This window comes from Empidonax traillii, unplaced genomic scaffold (assembly GCF_003031625.1).
Source record: "Empidonax traillii isolate 1590-97213 ecotype Southwest subspecies unplaced genomic scaffold, ASM303162v1 scaffold55:size2822071, whole genome shotgun sequence".
In the NCBI taxonomy this organism is placed as follows: domain Eukaryota; kingdom Metazoa; phylum Chordata; class Aves; order Passeriformes; family Tyrannidae; genus Empidonax; species Empidonax traillii.
In genome coordinates this window covers 1,365,850-1,381,340 of record NW_020955248.1, presented here as the reverse complement: position 1 = coordinate 1,381,340, position 15,491 = coordinate 1,365,850, and the positions used below count along the sequence as shown (strand labels likewise).

At 49.4% G+C, this 15,491-nt stretch overlaps 1 protein-coding gene across 1 annotated transcript; it reads right to left on the bottom strand.

Moving 5' to 3' along the window:
• Window positions 1-711: 711 nt before the first annotated feature.
• Window positions 712-14,770, bottom strand: MFNG (MFNG O-fucosylpeptide 3-beta-N-acetylglucosaminyltransferase). The gene is made up of 9 exons (XM_027879481.1): window positions 14,675-14,770; window positions 13,554-13,925; window positions 8,448-8,496; window positions 7,846-7,948; window positions 7,606-7,759; window positions 6,541-6,626; window positions 5,058-5,223; window positions 4,432-4,517; window positions 712-3,566 (listed from the first exon to the last, which is right to left on the bottom strand). Exons 2-9 carry the CDS (start codon window positions 13,890-13,892, stop codon window positions 3,500-3,502), a joined length of 1,050 nt encoding a protein of 349 aa, XP_027735282.1. The 5' UTR covers window positions 13,893-13,925; window positions 14,675-14,770; the 3' UTR covers window positions 712-3,499.
• Between the last annotated feature and the right edge of the window lie 721 nt (window positions 14,771-15,491).

The window sequence follows — 15,491 nt, the reverse complement described above, 5'->3', positions numbered from 1 at the left end:
AGCCTGGGGAGAGAGCTGAAGGCTGTAATCTGGGTACAAGTTGGGTAAATCCCACAGTGGCTTAAAAATCTGTTTTTCTGCGGCAGCAGAGCTGTTAAGAGGAGTTGGCACCAGAGACAGCAGCATTGTCTAGTGTTGCTATTCTTCTCTCTCCCCTTCAAGTCTTTAGCAACAACTGCAGTTTCCCACCTATTTCAACTAACTTCTCTTTTCCCCTAAAGAAAGGATAGTCATTAGCATTTTTTTTTGCACTGTCAAATAGGGGTTTTCTTATAAAAATTCTTCACGCTAAGGGGAAAGTGAAGAAAAGATATTGTTAACATGAAAGCCCCACTTAATATTTTACATTTCAAATACTGCAACTGCTTTTTTTTCCCCCCCTCCTTCTTCTTCTCCTGAATTTTCAGTATACAGTTTAAACATCGTTAATAGTGTTGGTTGCTATGGTGTTGGGCAGGCAGAGGTCTCTGTACTTGAGACCTTGAACTACACTTAATGTTGTACAACAGCAGGGTCATGCCAACACCTTTGACTTTGACCCCATTTTCCCCAGTAAAATATAAAGACCATGTCTGTATCCCTTTTCATTCTTTGGAGAGTTTTTTTGGGTTGTTTTTTTTTTTTTTCCCTGCAATAAGAAAAGGAAGAGTGAGCTAGAGAAAGGTAGAGATATTAAAAAGAAAAAAAAAAAAAAGGAAGAATAAGAAAAAATAGAAATTTAATAGACTCAGTGGAACCTTTCCAGAATCTTTGTTACATCAGAAAATCATGAAAGAGAATAAAAAAAGACAGTCTCCTGAAAAGTTTCAGATGAGATTGTTTCTTATTTTCCCAAGCAGCCAAACATTTTAATAAACGAGGAAAATGAGACTGTAAAACCACAGCATCTGACAGCAAGCCCCAGGGGCAGGAACCATTCCTGAAACTAATTTTAACTCATGTTTTAACATTGATCAGATTTCATGTGGTGAATGTCCCGTTAAGCTGTCTCTCTGTTCGTAGAGAAAACCTGGTTTCTTTTGTCGACTCTGAGATGCTATTTTCTTTCCAGCGTATTGTCGTCACAGGCATAACAGGACTTTTCTATCATTCGTTTCTCTACAGCCCAAGAGATGCCCTGCCCCAGAGATCTTCTCATCTGTTCTGTTTTCTTATGAGACAAGACATTTTCCACAAAAGTGGCACTTAACTGCTCCAGCAACGAAGCCCAGTCTTGAACAGGTCCCCATGCATCCACTCAAGGACTCAACCCATTAAACATCTGATCTTCAGCCATGCAAAAGGTACCAGGTCAATTCAGACCAGCTGAGGCCAGGATCTAAAGCAAGCTTCCAGTTTCACTGCTTTGCTTTTCCCCAGGGAAGTGAAGCTGCTGTACCAGTTTTCTCACATGAATCACATTTTGCTCTAACTGTCACCAGGACATCTACAGATAGGACCGGCTTTTTAACTCAAAGTCTCTATTAACATCAGCTGAAAGTCTGAATGGGGAAAAAGGATATATCCAAGTAGTGTAGATTTCTCTTGAAGACTCACCTCTTCTCATGAAAGTGTATTTCTTCTTCTGGTTGAGTTCAAACCCAACTGCTTGCCCTGTGGGGCAGGACTTCTTTATGCTGCATCTCTCTTATGATAGTTGTGTCAGTTTTGTGTCACATGATTCCTCCATTAGCTCAGCTGTGTGAGCCAAGTGCTTTGCACAGCTCAAGGAATGGTCATTGGCATCAGCTAGCCCCTGTCCCTACTCAGGATGAATTTCCAGTTCAAAGGCATGTTGTGCAACAGAAGAAAGCAGGGGTCTCTGCTGCTACACAAGCTGATTAAATGCCAGTAAGGATGACCAGGCTGGAAAACAGCTCTACAGGCTGCTGCCCTCTGCTTCTCCAGACATTAAAGTGCTCATTCCTTTCTAGATCCCTCTTTGCAGAGGCAGAGGGTCTTTCTGATGCCTTTCCTTTAAACCTCATGTATGCTGTGTAGGAGATGCTGGTGTGTGTGGGGGGAGGAGGTGACAGAGTGGCCAGTTTTCAAAACAGCAAAGCCACAGTGACAGTTGCCTTTGGCTCTTCCAGCCCACCAGCAGCAGGCTTAGTCACATCAGCAGCATCAAAGATGAGCAGCTCTTTGGAGAAAGGGCATTTGTCCCTTCATCTGGATTTCTCACAGATCCCAGCAGTCTGTTTTGAAATGCACTTTAAAGAGAAATACCTGTTTGTGGCACCACCTGCCATTTAAAACAACCTCTTTGCCTTCCAGCTTTCCGCGCAACACTCTCCCCCAACCATTTAACTGTGTGTACAAGGGCAAAATGATGCCAAAGTTCATTCCCCAGCAAGCAGCACTGCCCAGATTTCACACCAGGTTCCATATTTAGTAGAGGACTCTTCACAAACATGCCAGAAAGCTTGTAACCTGTTTGGGTACACTCCTTCCCCCTGTTGCACTCAGCAGGGACAGCAGGTAGGCAGAAAGCTGCTATATTAGCCTCTGGAGTAAAGAAACACAGAGATAAAAAGGTCTTTGCCTTGCTGTTTCCATTCCTCCATGACTTAATTTTTTAGTCGGGGACAGAAAAGATTATAAAGCTGTAACCCCTAATCTGCTCCTGAGAGCTCCTTCTCCATCTCTTCCTTTCTCCTCTCTTTCAGCCAGTTCTAATCCTTTATGTCTCCTCTCAGAGATAGGAGCTGGAGTCTCATCTCAGACGACAGGCTGGTAATTAGAGCAAGAGATTATCCTGACCCCACATCAAGAAGGTAAAAAGAGAGGAATAATGCAGCACTATACAAGATCAGTGTTCAGTCCAGGAACTGTCCTCATCTCTGTCAGTCTTCTCCTGGCTCCCTTTCACTCTTCCTCTCCTTTGTCCCAGCAGAGCAGGGGATTCCTGCTTCTTTGTACTTTCTGCCCATCTCCCCTCTGCTGAGCAAGAACCATGCTATTCCAGTAGTCATTCAGCACAGAAATGGTCACATTTTCCATTTCTATAGGGTCTTGACTAGGCAGAGACTCAGCAGGTCAGCGGCTGCAAGCAGGGAAAGCACAGGCAGATATGGAGGAAGAGGCCTTGCTCAGAGTCTGGAGCCATGACATGTTGTCAGCCATCCTCAGCTAGGCACTGGTTACACACACCTAGGGCATTTCTAGACAGCAAGATGCAGCCACAGCACAGAGCACCAAGTCCTCATCTCTACCGAGGTGCCTAGCAGTTACTATTCGGTCCTTGATCTGCTCAAAAGGCATACTGCTCCCATCCCTTGTATGTATCCAACACAGATGGGAAGCTCATCCATGTGTCCAGCCCATGTTATACATCTTTGGGAAAGATCTTGTCTCTTTTCCTGTGTCACCAGTATCAAGTAAGGACCAAAAAAGCCATCCCAGAGCCCCAAGACCACCTCTAAAAAGGCAAAATTGGAGACACCAAGCTTCTTCAGTGTCCCATCCCCTACAAGGTGCATAGGTATCATCAGGACCAACTGTAGCTGAGGCTCAGGCATCACCAGCCAACAGGCTGCAGGCACCAGGAGGTGTCAGGATAAAGATGACAGTGGAGTGATCGAAACCTGCTGGGTAGAAAGCAAAATAAGGTCAGGTGACAGTTTTTACACCAGCACACAGCTGTAAAATGGAAGACATTTCCCTCCCATCCCATTCCACATCAGGTGCCCAACCTGCCCCACAGAGCTCAGGACTGGTTGTTCACCTCAAGATGTCTTTTCTCAGCAAAGCTAAGCAGACAAGCCTCCCTCTGATACCCGAATCCAGCTCTGGACCATGGAGCCCAAGCCCGCAGCTCACCCTGATCACAGGCAGGGAGATGGGTACTGCACCAGTCCCTGGTGCACCAGCTACATGGTTCTGTTGCTCCTCTTTTCATCACCCAGCTCCTTCCCACCCCTGCTATCTCCAGCCAGGATCTTCCTATCCATGCTCTGCAAATAACAACTTTAGGTTTGTTCACTCGAAGAGGAGAAGGTAAATCAAAGAACAGTTTTGTTTGCAGTAAGCCCAAAGTGAACCTTTTCCTTTTTTCCCTTCAGTTTTCTCAGCAAAGCATGAAATGAAAAAGCAAGCAGAATTTCCTTTCCTGAGTTTAAAAGAACATTTGTGTTCCTGTCCCTGAGGTAAAAGTTAGCTTGTTCAGCCTCAAAATGTGAAAAAACTGCAATACCTTTGGATTAGGAATTGTCCAAATAAAATGTTTTGAATGCTCCTTTTCCTCCCACTCATCCAAAAAGGTTTGCAAAGTTTGTAAGCGTTCACAAACAGCTTAATGCTGGTGTGCACCTCACCCAATAATCCATGTGACTGTAAGGTTTCTGACCCTCACTCTCGGCCTCCTGCGTGCTGCTTGGCTGCCCTACCCTTCCCAAACTATTGTCTAAGGGCTCACACCATAGCAACACCCAGGGCACTCATGCCCCATACCTTGAGGGATCCTCTTGTGGTGAGAAGGGGCCACTGATCTCAATAACATTGAGTTTGTTCTCAAAGACACCGTAGCTGAGGGTGACCTACAAGGTGGCGGTGAGAAAGGAGCAGGGAGTAGAGGTGAGCTGAGGACCAAGGAACTTGCTTTGGGTGACAGAAGGTCCCTTTCTCATTCTTTCTCTGCTGGCTTGGCCTCTGCCTTCCACATCTCTCCTGTCTTCCTCCCCATGGAGGACCCTGCTAGTCCTTCGCCTCTCCAAGCCCCCTACACCCCTTATTATCTCCCCACACAAGGCAGACATGGCGCCATGTCAAAGTCCCTTTCCTAGTCAGTCATCATTTCTGCTTGTCCTTGTGCCACGTTCTCCTAGGGGTGCCCTCAACCCTCCCATCACTCCCCATACATGTGCTCCCCACCACTGATCCCAGGACACTGTGCCTGGCAACTGTGCTGCAGGCAACACCTGCTCTTCATTTCAAAGGAGCGTTTGTCAGGAAAGCCTCCCCAAAAGAGCAGATGATTGATTCAGTGCACATCAGTGCACTGGAGCAATGTGCCCACAAGCTCCGCTCCACTTCGCCTTCCTCACACACCTCCCTCTTGCTCCATTTCCCCTCCTCACCTGCTGGATGAGCTGAGAGGTGGGGATGAGCTGCAGGTTCTCCAGGTGGGAGTGGAAGAGCGCATTGGGCAACAGGTGCCCACCGACTTTGCACTCAATGATGTAACCCACGGTGCAGTCATCCGGCAGGCGGATGAGCTCTGAAGTGCTCAGGAAGTTCCTGCCACTGGAAGAGAGTAGGACTGTGTGGGTTAGGAAAAGGGTAGGGGCAGATACAGGCACCCACTTGGGTGGGATATTACTGAAAACCAGAGTAAATCCTGGAACTAGGCAAGAAATTCCTGAGTTCCACCTGCAAAGATTTGGGAAAGTGTTTACTCTTTGAGCATTCCCAGCCATTGCTGTCCCATGGATTGTCAGGTGCTGTCCCTGATACGTACCAGCTCCTCAGTGAGCTGATGCAGAGAACTGAAAGACTTCAAAGAGTCACTTCTCCTCCTGTTTGGTGTGCAGCACTGAGCCCATGAGGGGTCAGACAAGCCACCACAAGAGAAACGGTGGGAGCACAAAGCCAGGACCAGGAGGAAGAAACAGTTTTGCAGCTTGCATAAGCCATCCGTGGCTCTGCTGTAATGTAACACTACACGCTTGGGCATCCTTTAATGATAGCCTAAACCCAATTTTAAGGCCTCTGTAACTGGAATCAGTTACGCAGCATGAAGCACTGTCTACTATAACAACTCTCAGCTAGTTCAAATGTGTTTGAAGCATTTTAAAAAAATAGTGGCAGACTTTTTGCCAGGTTAGGCATTATCCTCTGTGCCACTTTAATTTCACACTAGATCACAGATCATCCTCCTCCTACCATAAAATGTGTATCATGGGCTTCATCTAAACTAGCCACCTGGTGTGGATCAGACCTGTCTTTCTGGATACGCTCAGGTCCGGTTATAGCTGGTAAAGCCAATGCCTACCAATGTATGTGCACACAGCCTGTGACATAACCTAGGATATCATGGAATACATCATCTTCTTGTAGGCTGGGCTAACACAATACCATGGGACAATACTCTGGGACATACCTCTGATCTCCATGCGTCAGGCTGAGGAAATGACAGTGGCCACTCTAAGAAGCTGAAGAGGGTTTGGGGTAAGGGAACAGAAAATTAGCTTGGAAGGGAGCTTAAGTAGAGAGGCAGATGAAGGGGAGAGGAGACAGACAGATAGGAAAAGCGAGGAAGCTGAAGGGATGGGAAGGAATGTGGGGAGTAACCAGGAGCTTAAAGGAGATGAGGAGAGGGAAGTATATCATCCTATGATAATGTTTGCTGCTGTGCCTGCTCTTGCCTGTTTTCAGTGAAGGGGCAGACCCACCCATTACATCCTTCCTCCAGTCCCACATGCTTTCAGATGTGTAGGATGCGGCACTCTGCACCTTTGCAAACACTACATGCACAAATCCAGATCTGACACTGCCAGGAATTAACGTGCAGCCACGTTGCTGTCCCCGATGGCTCCCATGCTCACCAGCTGCACAGCTCACCTGGCCCACGGCACCATCTTGCTTGCCAGCTTGCGGCTGATGCAGAACCCAGCCCCTCCCGTGGCAAACCAGAAGCGCACAGATTTCTGGAGAGAAACACCAAAGAAAATCAACGGCAGAGGCTCAGACGATACCGTACTCCCAGAGGTGGGAATGTTGCAAATCCGGCTTTGATGCCAGGACAAACACGGCCCTACTGTCATCCCAGACCCCTGACTGCTGTCCAGAGGCAGTACAGCATTTATTTTGACGTCCTCATAATTGGAATGGCCAAGCTCCTGCTGGTATCAACGGGTGGGCAGCCCAGGGCAGGCTTATCTCCTGTCAGACAGGTAGCCAAATGCCGGGGGTGGACCAGAGGAGGCCTACAGAGCGTGGAGAGAGATGAAAAACGGGGGGACCTGCTGCAAGACCCAGTGGCACATTTTGCACTGGGAGACGGGACACACACACGAGAGATGTGACCCACAAAATGGCAGTTTATTAAAACAAGAAGACAGCTTATATACAGGGGAACACAGAAGGTTCAGGAATAGGGGTAGGACCCCGGCTAGGAACACCAAATCCTGAGGGCTTCTGATATGGGGACTTGGAGAGATAGGCTAAAGGCATATGTCAGGTCACTTAGGGGGAAGGGAGAACTAGGGGAACAGTGGAAGAACTGTCCTGGGTGCACGGACAGGGGAATTTGCTGAGGCTGCAGTGCTGCGGCCTTGTAGTTGAGCTGGTTCCCAGGCAGTTCTGCACAGCTGAAGTTGCTAAAAGTCTTCTAGAGATATCTCTTCCTCTGAGTCTTCCTTGCAGCGCTTTTTCATCTCTCTCCACGCTCTGTAGGCCTCCTCTGGTCCACCTCCGGCAGCCAAAGGCAGAGCTGCAATGTGAGACTCTTCCCCTATGTTGATCAAATTTAGTAAACACCTACAACCATGTTCAGACAAGACTGGCAAGTTTTCAGCTGTTGCCCAGTGCTCCTGGGACTTTTCTCTCCTTGCAGTGTGTCTACAGCCAATTAGCCAGGGCACCAAAACAACCCACTGGCCCCTGCATCACCACCAAAGGCTGTACCGTCTGGTTGTTTGGCAGTGTTTCGGAGGCCCGGATGGGTCGGTTCAGGCTGGGTTTCCCCAGGTAAACATCCCGTGTCTCAGAGTAGGAGGACAAGAGCTTCAGGAGGGCCTGAGGGTTCAGGTAGTTGTCATCATCCAAATGGCAAAACCAGCTGGGGAAGACAGGAAAACACAAGAGGTTTGCGGCAAGGAGGGTGTCTCTTGGTCTCAGGGGTTCCCCCCACCAGCTCTGCCTCACCTCCGGCCGCTGACCAGGAAGGCGTCAAACTCAGCTGCCATCTTGCAGGAGAGGGCCAGGTGGCTGTGCTCGGCAGAGCAGTTGGTGAAGACCACATGGTCACCTGACAGCAGAGGGAAAGCACTGTCACAAGGGAAAGCGGTCACAAGGACATCTGGGCAGAAGGGAAGGGGTTTGTTCACAGCCAGCCTCCTCACGGCCTCCCAACAGGTACCCCAGCTCATGGTGACATGGGTTCCAGCTTTCCCCCTACCAGGAGATGGCCAAGACTAGGACACCTGCCATCTGCACTTCCACCCTGCTCACTGCCAACCACGATGCAGGGCTTGAGGGGCTCTGTCATGCGTAGCTTACACCCACAGATTCTTTAGGGCAGGCGGCAGCTTGCCTCCAGTTGGCTGCATGCCCTGGGGCAAGCCAAATACACCAAATCATCACCACCACAAGTTGAGGTCCTCCCATGGGACAAGGTGAGGGACATGTTTCAATGGTCAGTGATGGTGCAGGAGAGCCAGCCTTCATGCCAGACCCCTTCTCACAGCCATGGCAGTTCAGAGGCTGAAGACAGGGTGGAAAGGTGGTATTATAGGATAGGTCATTACCCATTCTCCTTTTTAAGGCATCATCTTCTTCATCAGTGAAGACGTAGGTCTGGGGAAACAAGGAAAAGAGGTTACCTGCAGGGAAGGACGGGTGCTGCTCCTGGCTGCCCACTCCTTCCTCTCACAGCTGGACACACACAATATGGTTAGTCCAAACCCATCCTCTGCTGCTGTAGCCTGCTCTCAGGCAGCAATTGAACAGAAGGAGGGCTATGCTCTCCCTTCCTGCATAGCACAATCATCAGCACTTGTGTGGCTTCATTTCTGCCCCCGTCCCACTGCCTTGGGAACGGGGGATCTGTGACACTGAGTGAGGGGGTGAGGAAGCCCTGGCTTAGGTGTCATTGGTATAAATTAAAGCATTGTGGTTAAATGATGCTTGGGTTAAAAGAAGAACATCTGTCTGTGTGTTAAGTGTGCACAGCCCCCTTCCATTTTCCACCCCCTCCTCCTCCTCCTCCTCCACCCCCGGGCTTCTCTAATCCCCCTCGCTCCCATTATGTGGCATATCTCCCCCTCTTCAGGGCCAGGCAAGGATCAGGGCCAGTGGAAAAAAGCTTTCCTCAGGCAGAAAATGAGCTTTCATGAAATCAAAAAGGAGTCGCGAGCCGTAAACAGTCTCCCCACCAGCTGCCCACAGGCTGGTTAAACACAGCACCTGCGCAGGGACAAAGAGAACGAGGCAGGCAGACAACAGCCCCAGGAGCCATCATTGCTCCCAAAGGCTCTGGCAAGGAGACAAGAGCCCCTACATCTCCCCACACCCACCCAGCATTTTGGAGATATATCCCTATCAAGAGGACACAGCACGAGAAATGTTCTGTACATGAAAAGAAGGCAGTGAAGAACCCTCAGAGATCACCTGGCTCAAGGAGAGATAGCAGGATGGTTTCGTGGTCTCAGATGTACGTGCCACAGTGGCTTGGTGAACTATTCTCCCACAGCTGAGCTGCAGTAATGGACCATACACACATTCCCACCTCCCCCACTAGTAAAATATTTTAGTTAAAATCACTTTCAAGTTAATCATGGGACAAGAAGCAATTAGCTAAGTTTCAGGTAAAAGAGTTGCTCTGGGTCAGGGGACCTTATCACAACCTTCAGGCAAGGCAGCGATTGTCAATGTCACGGGATTTTCCCTTGACAGCCTGTCAGTGTCACAAATTTCCACTATGACAAATATTTCATCTTAAGAAAAAAAAAAAACTGTTGAAACTTTCTGAAACTTACAAAATAAACCCAAGAAATACTGTTGCTGGAAATTACTTGCTTACAGATATAAAACCGACCAGAAATCATGTGTCTAACAAACATCACATCTGATTGACTTAAAATAACAATCTGCATCTTTTCCCAAATTTTCCAATTCTGAAAATATTCTGAGAATCTGAGACTTTTCTCTTGATGCAAAATGGGAAACATCTTTTTACAGAAATCCAACATGTTTCTATGAGAAACCAAGGATGAAGGTATGCTGTCACCATGAGCAACACTAGACTGTCCAAAATAACTTGAAAAAGGGAGTTATGAGTGTGGGGACTTGGCAAATCTGATTTTTCTGGCTCTTCCAAACTCTGATCTCCGTGGCAAACCTGGTTACAGTACTCCAGAAATGCTAAAGAAGATCACAGCAGCACAGGCAGTTGCCTGCATCCTTGTCCCTCCATCCATCACACACCTGAGAGTGGGCAACCTGGAACAGAAGCTGCTGCCAGAATCCAAGTGACCACCACCATGAGTCCCTCGGCACAGCCACACACGATGGCTGGGATGGGAGAGAGAGAAAACAGCCCTGGCTAAAAACCTGCCTGGAGATCATTTGAGCCAGTTACACAGTTCCTTCTCAAAGAGACACCAGTCACTGTTGTCCATACTAATGGAGTCTGGAAGAGATTTAGAAGGTTTCTCGCCAGACCTACTCTACCTATGGGGATGTGGGAGCAGAAAACCACCTGATGTCACTTGTGTCCCTGCAGGCAAATGGGCTAGACAGGAGTAGCCTGCCCCTCATACCCGCTCTCCTGTTCTCCACCAGACCATCTACAGGGCCATGCAGGATCTCCCATTGTGGTGCCTCTGCACACAGACGGGGCCAGGACAGCTGTCAGTGCTACAGCAAGGCAGCCAACCTGGGCCTGAGGAGAGATGAAGCACAGAAAGTGTCCCTCCATTCTGGAGCGGACAAGATGTCTGGCTGGGAAAGGTATGTCTCTACTCAGTAGCAGTGCAAGCAGTAATATGGAGCCACTGTGTCAAACAGTTTTGCCTGGCAGCTCTTCATGAACATAAGAGTCCATTCAATGGATAAATACTCTGAGACTCTGAGACTTCTTGACCGCAAATTGGGGAAGTAGGCTAATAAGGAAAAAGTAGGAAAAGGAAAAAAATACGTGGAACCTGACAATCCAGGGCCATGTTCATCTCCCAGGCTCACTTGTCTGTGAAGAATCCCCCTCCAAAACACAAATACCTCAGCAGGGTTACTGTTGTGTCCTGCCCAGAGCACAGATTCAAAATCTACAGTGCATTCACAACACTGAAAATGTGAAAGCCAGTTCAGGATGGGTCATTCAAAGGTTTCATTTCATCTGGCTGGATATGTGGGCTTCTAAAAGAGGGGGAGCTGCTAGAATTAGTTTACATTACCGAACAAAATGCCATTTCAGGCCAGAAAGATAGACTTACTTCCATCAAAACTACTGGGGCCAAGAATATAAGTGACTCCAAGATTCTGCCCAGCCTACACAATCATCAAAAACAACACTCCTGTTTAAATTAAACTTTTGCTCAGGAAAAGGCCTTTCTCTAAAATGACTTTCACGTCAACCTCCTGTGGGGAGTTTGTCATGGATCAGTTCTCAAGAGGCAGAGCACGGTCCCTCAAAGAGTGCCATCTCGCACTTCCCCATCTCTCACCAACTGCACATCATCTCTTTGAGCAGTGAAGTTTCAGAGAAAATGTCTCTCTCTCATTGTCTACCCCAACAGAGTCCAACACAGAGGACTTTTAATTTGGCTACGATGCAGTCTGTCCTAGCGATAAAAACCACAGCTGTTCCTGCCTCCTGTTACTGTCACCTAAGCCTGACCTGTGAGGTCTGGGTTGCTTCCTCCAGGAGGACACTGTGCAGGTAATGAGCTCCAAAGCCAGGCTTGGCATCAGCAACATGGTCAGCTGCTAAAATTTCCCTGCTGGCCACTGGTGAAGGACTCACTGACTTGGTCTCCAGCCTTGTGTAAGGGCAAGTGAGACAGAAAGATGCTGGGTCACCCTTGGAGGAGACAGTCTTTGTCCATCAAGACTTTTGAGACCTGGATCTCTGCAAGATTGGCTCCTAAAACCTACGCCTCTCCATAAGAACTCCGTAATAGGTCTGATGCACTATCCCTGTTCCCACAACAGTTAAATGAACTTTGCAAATTGAAAACTTTTTTTTTTGTTTTTTTTGGCTAAACAAGGTTTTCTATATTGTCAAATTTTCAAAACTAACCTTTTCCCCTAAATTTCAAAAAACCCCTCAAGCTGGAATATATTAAAAAAAAAAAAAAAGGTTTTTGACTTTCATGTACTTCCCTTTATCTCTCTTCCTGCTCCCATTCCCCTTCCCTCAAAGCCATTTAGTAAAAAGAGCAGAATAAAAACATGGAAAACCGAGGAGGGGAAGGAAAACACTGAGCTTGCAACAAAAACTTCTAACACCGAAAAAACACTGTTTAAAATTGAGTGATGCTTCTACTCTACCCTTCCTTCCTATTTTCCTGCCCAGTCTGCGATGTTTTCCCAGAGGCTGGCAGCAGCATGGAAAAATTCAACACCTCTTCCCAGGTTTGGACACCACTTGCATGCCAAACAGAGTGTGTCAGACGAATCTGCAGAGCTAGCTAATTCCTGTTGTCAGCAGAATGGCCAGGTTTGTCAAACACGTGAGGAAAGAAACTGCCCATTAAAAACACGCTCCAAAGGCCCTAGTAAGAATATCTTAATGCCAGTGCAGCCACGTGGTTGGGTTTGGTTTCTCCTAAGAGTTGCTGGGCTGAGGTCAGATGGAGAGGAGAAGTGCTCTTGGAGGAGGAAGCTGGGCACCTCAGATGCTGAGTGGGACACGCAGACAGGAGAGGAAGCGTGCTCAAAATAGGACACGGCTTCCTGTGACGACCGCAGCAGACCAGACAGTTGCAGCGCCATGAAGTGGAAAACCACCCTTACCCAGAAAACCCTGCATTGCTTCAAGCGCTCTCCTACCCAATACCTCCGCCCCCGTCCCCCTTCCGCACTGAGGCCTGAAATTGCCTTCTGGGCACCCATCACACACAGGCAGAGGTGAAAAAAAACACCCCTCGGAGCAGCCACAGGATTTCTTCTTTCTTGAAGAGCAGCTCTGCGAGGGAGGGAGAAAAGCACACAGGCTCTGGGGAGTACTCCTGCCCACCAGCAAGCCAGTCTGCACAGCACCACTAATGTGGTGCCCCACATCAGCTCCTCTAACAGGAAGGAAGTGCTCCAAACACTGCTTTAGCAAAGGCTGGAAACATAGGACACCTGGTTAAAAGAAATATTTTAAAAAACAAATATACACCCACATCACTACAAGATCATGCACCTAAAAGCATCTGCCCAAGAAAGCAAGGTATGGATTGCACTGATGTACTGGGGAGTAAACAGGGCTGACTCCAGGAGGTCCTCCACGTCCTTCTACCTTGTTCTCCTGCCCACTGTACTCCACTTTCCCAGGGAAACGGGTGCCCAGGTGCAATGCAGGCATCCTGGTGGAGGGCCAGGAGAGCAAATCAGCTCCAAACCTAGCAAACTCATGGCACTAGGATATAGAAAACCACCCTTTCATGCAGCCCCAGAATGGCCAGTGCATTCAATCTGGTGTGACCTCTCTACCCAGCCTTTCCCATGAAGCAGCTACTGGTGAAACATTTTGCTGGGTAGCATCACCCTTTCAATATGAATTGAGAATTACAGAAAATGAGGCAAAGTACTGCGTGGGACTACAGTGCCCATCCTCCCCTTCCTTTGGCTTTTATACCCCTGCCCTGACACTCCATCTGTGCTCCGTTACCAAACACCTTCTCTCTAGTTCAAATCCAGACGCTCACCTGCTCACTGGCCCGGGATATCCACGTGTCCAGAAGCAGCTCCATCCTGCTCTGATGAAATCTCTTGGTTGTCTTCACAGCTATGAAAATGTCTCCAAGTGTTAGGCTTCCCTCAGTCCTGTATCGATCTGGAGAATGGACTTTGAGGTCCTTCTGCCCCTTGCCACCAGCTTTCTCTGTGCTCTCTTTACTTCGTTGCTCTGTCTTCTCCAACATCCCCTCCCTGAGCCCTGGATACCGAGCTGTTTCCTGAGCCCCACGGTGCTGCATGGAGAGGAGAGCCACACTGGCAAGGAAGATTGCGGCTCCAGAGAGACCATGGATGAGCCGACGGCCCATGGCTCCCAAATTGTTCCCGCCTTAGTCGGTATCCTACTGAACAAGGACAAACTCCTCCTGTACCTCCACGTGAAGCCGTCCGCTCTTCTCGAAGCCTCCGACACAGCAGGATCAACCAAGAGCAAGGTATGAGCAGGGTGTGATCAAGGAATAAGGTGGGTGAAGGCCAGGAAGCCAAAGAGACAGCAGACCTGGAGGATACAGGTCAAGCAGGGAAGGATACAGGTCAAGAATTTTCACAGACTACAGATGGCTCAATGACCCAGCGAGGCAAGGAACACATGATGGGAAAATACTCCAAGGCGACTGGCACGTGGCTAGCACAGCGTGCCAGGAGGAAAGCGGGCATCCCTGCTCCTGACAGAGACCGAGGGTCCCAGGTTGGGTGTTGAGGGGCCGGTAAAGGAGATCAGAGCCATCGGCGGGAAGTCTGGACCGAAGGCATCAGTTCCCCAGCAGACACCAGCCCACGCATCCGAGCCAGGGGCTTGGGCGGCAGGCGAGCAGCGGACGCAGGGCTGCAGGGACGGGGCCGGAGGTCCAGCGTGCGGCTGGACTGCCTCTCCACCTGCTCCCTCCCGCAGCTCTTGCTCCCTGCCAGCCTCGGTCCCGCCTCCGGGCACGGGGCGGGGCGCCAGCCCCGGGGGAGGAAGAGGATGGAGGGGAAAAGGATGGAGAGCGGGGAGCCCTGGGTCTGACAATGAGTTTGTCTCACCAGGTGTCTCCCCAGTCTGGGACACCTCCGAGGTGACAAAGAACAGATCTGTTTAGGGAGGACAAACCTGCTGCTTGACTGTTCTCCCCGCTCCTCTGTTTCAGTCCCGCCTGATCTCTACCCTACTCAGCCCATTGCTCCTGAGGGAGGAGGGGACGGTGGCATCGATGTAGACTCCAGTGAAGGTAAAGGGCGGGGTCCTATATTGCTCTTGGGAAGAACGTTTTTTACCCCATGAATTCCCTCAGCCCCAAACTTTTCCTGTGGACACGGGTCTGAATTGCTGCCCCTGTCCTTTAATCCCAGCCTGCCTCCCCAAAGCAGGACAGTGTGTCCCCTTCTGCCTCCCCACAGCTCCCCCTCCCCGCCCCCCGCCATGCCCCAGAGTCTCAAGTTGGGGTGTGAACCCCACTTCTGACACCCATCTCCCAAACCATGACCCAGATACTCTCTGTTCTTGAAGGTCCTTTTTCCTCTGCCTCCAGCCACACAACCCCCACCCTCCACTCAGCTCACATCCCCACAGGCTGCCCAAGGACATTCTGCTGCCCAGGTGACTGCAGAACCAGTGACATTCACAGGAACAGGTACACCAGATAGTGTGAGGGAGAGCCTGCCGCCTCCCTTTCAATTGTACAGTCACAGAATGATCTGGGTTGGAAGTGACCTGAAAGATCATTCAGCTCCAAGCCCACTGCCATGGACAGGGACACCTTCCACTAGTCCAGGTTGCTCAGAGCCCCATCCAACCTGGCCTTGAACACTTCCAGGGACAGGGCTCAGCGTCATTGATGAGTTTATATCCCACTAAAGTCCTTGCTGCTGTAGCAGGGCTGAGCTCAGCAACTTGTCCTTTGTGGCTCTTGTGTAGTCCATGATGAAGC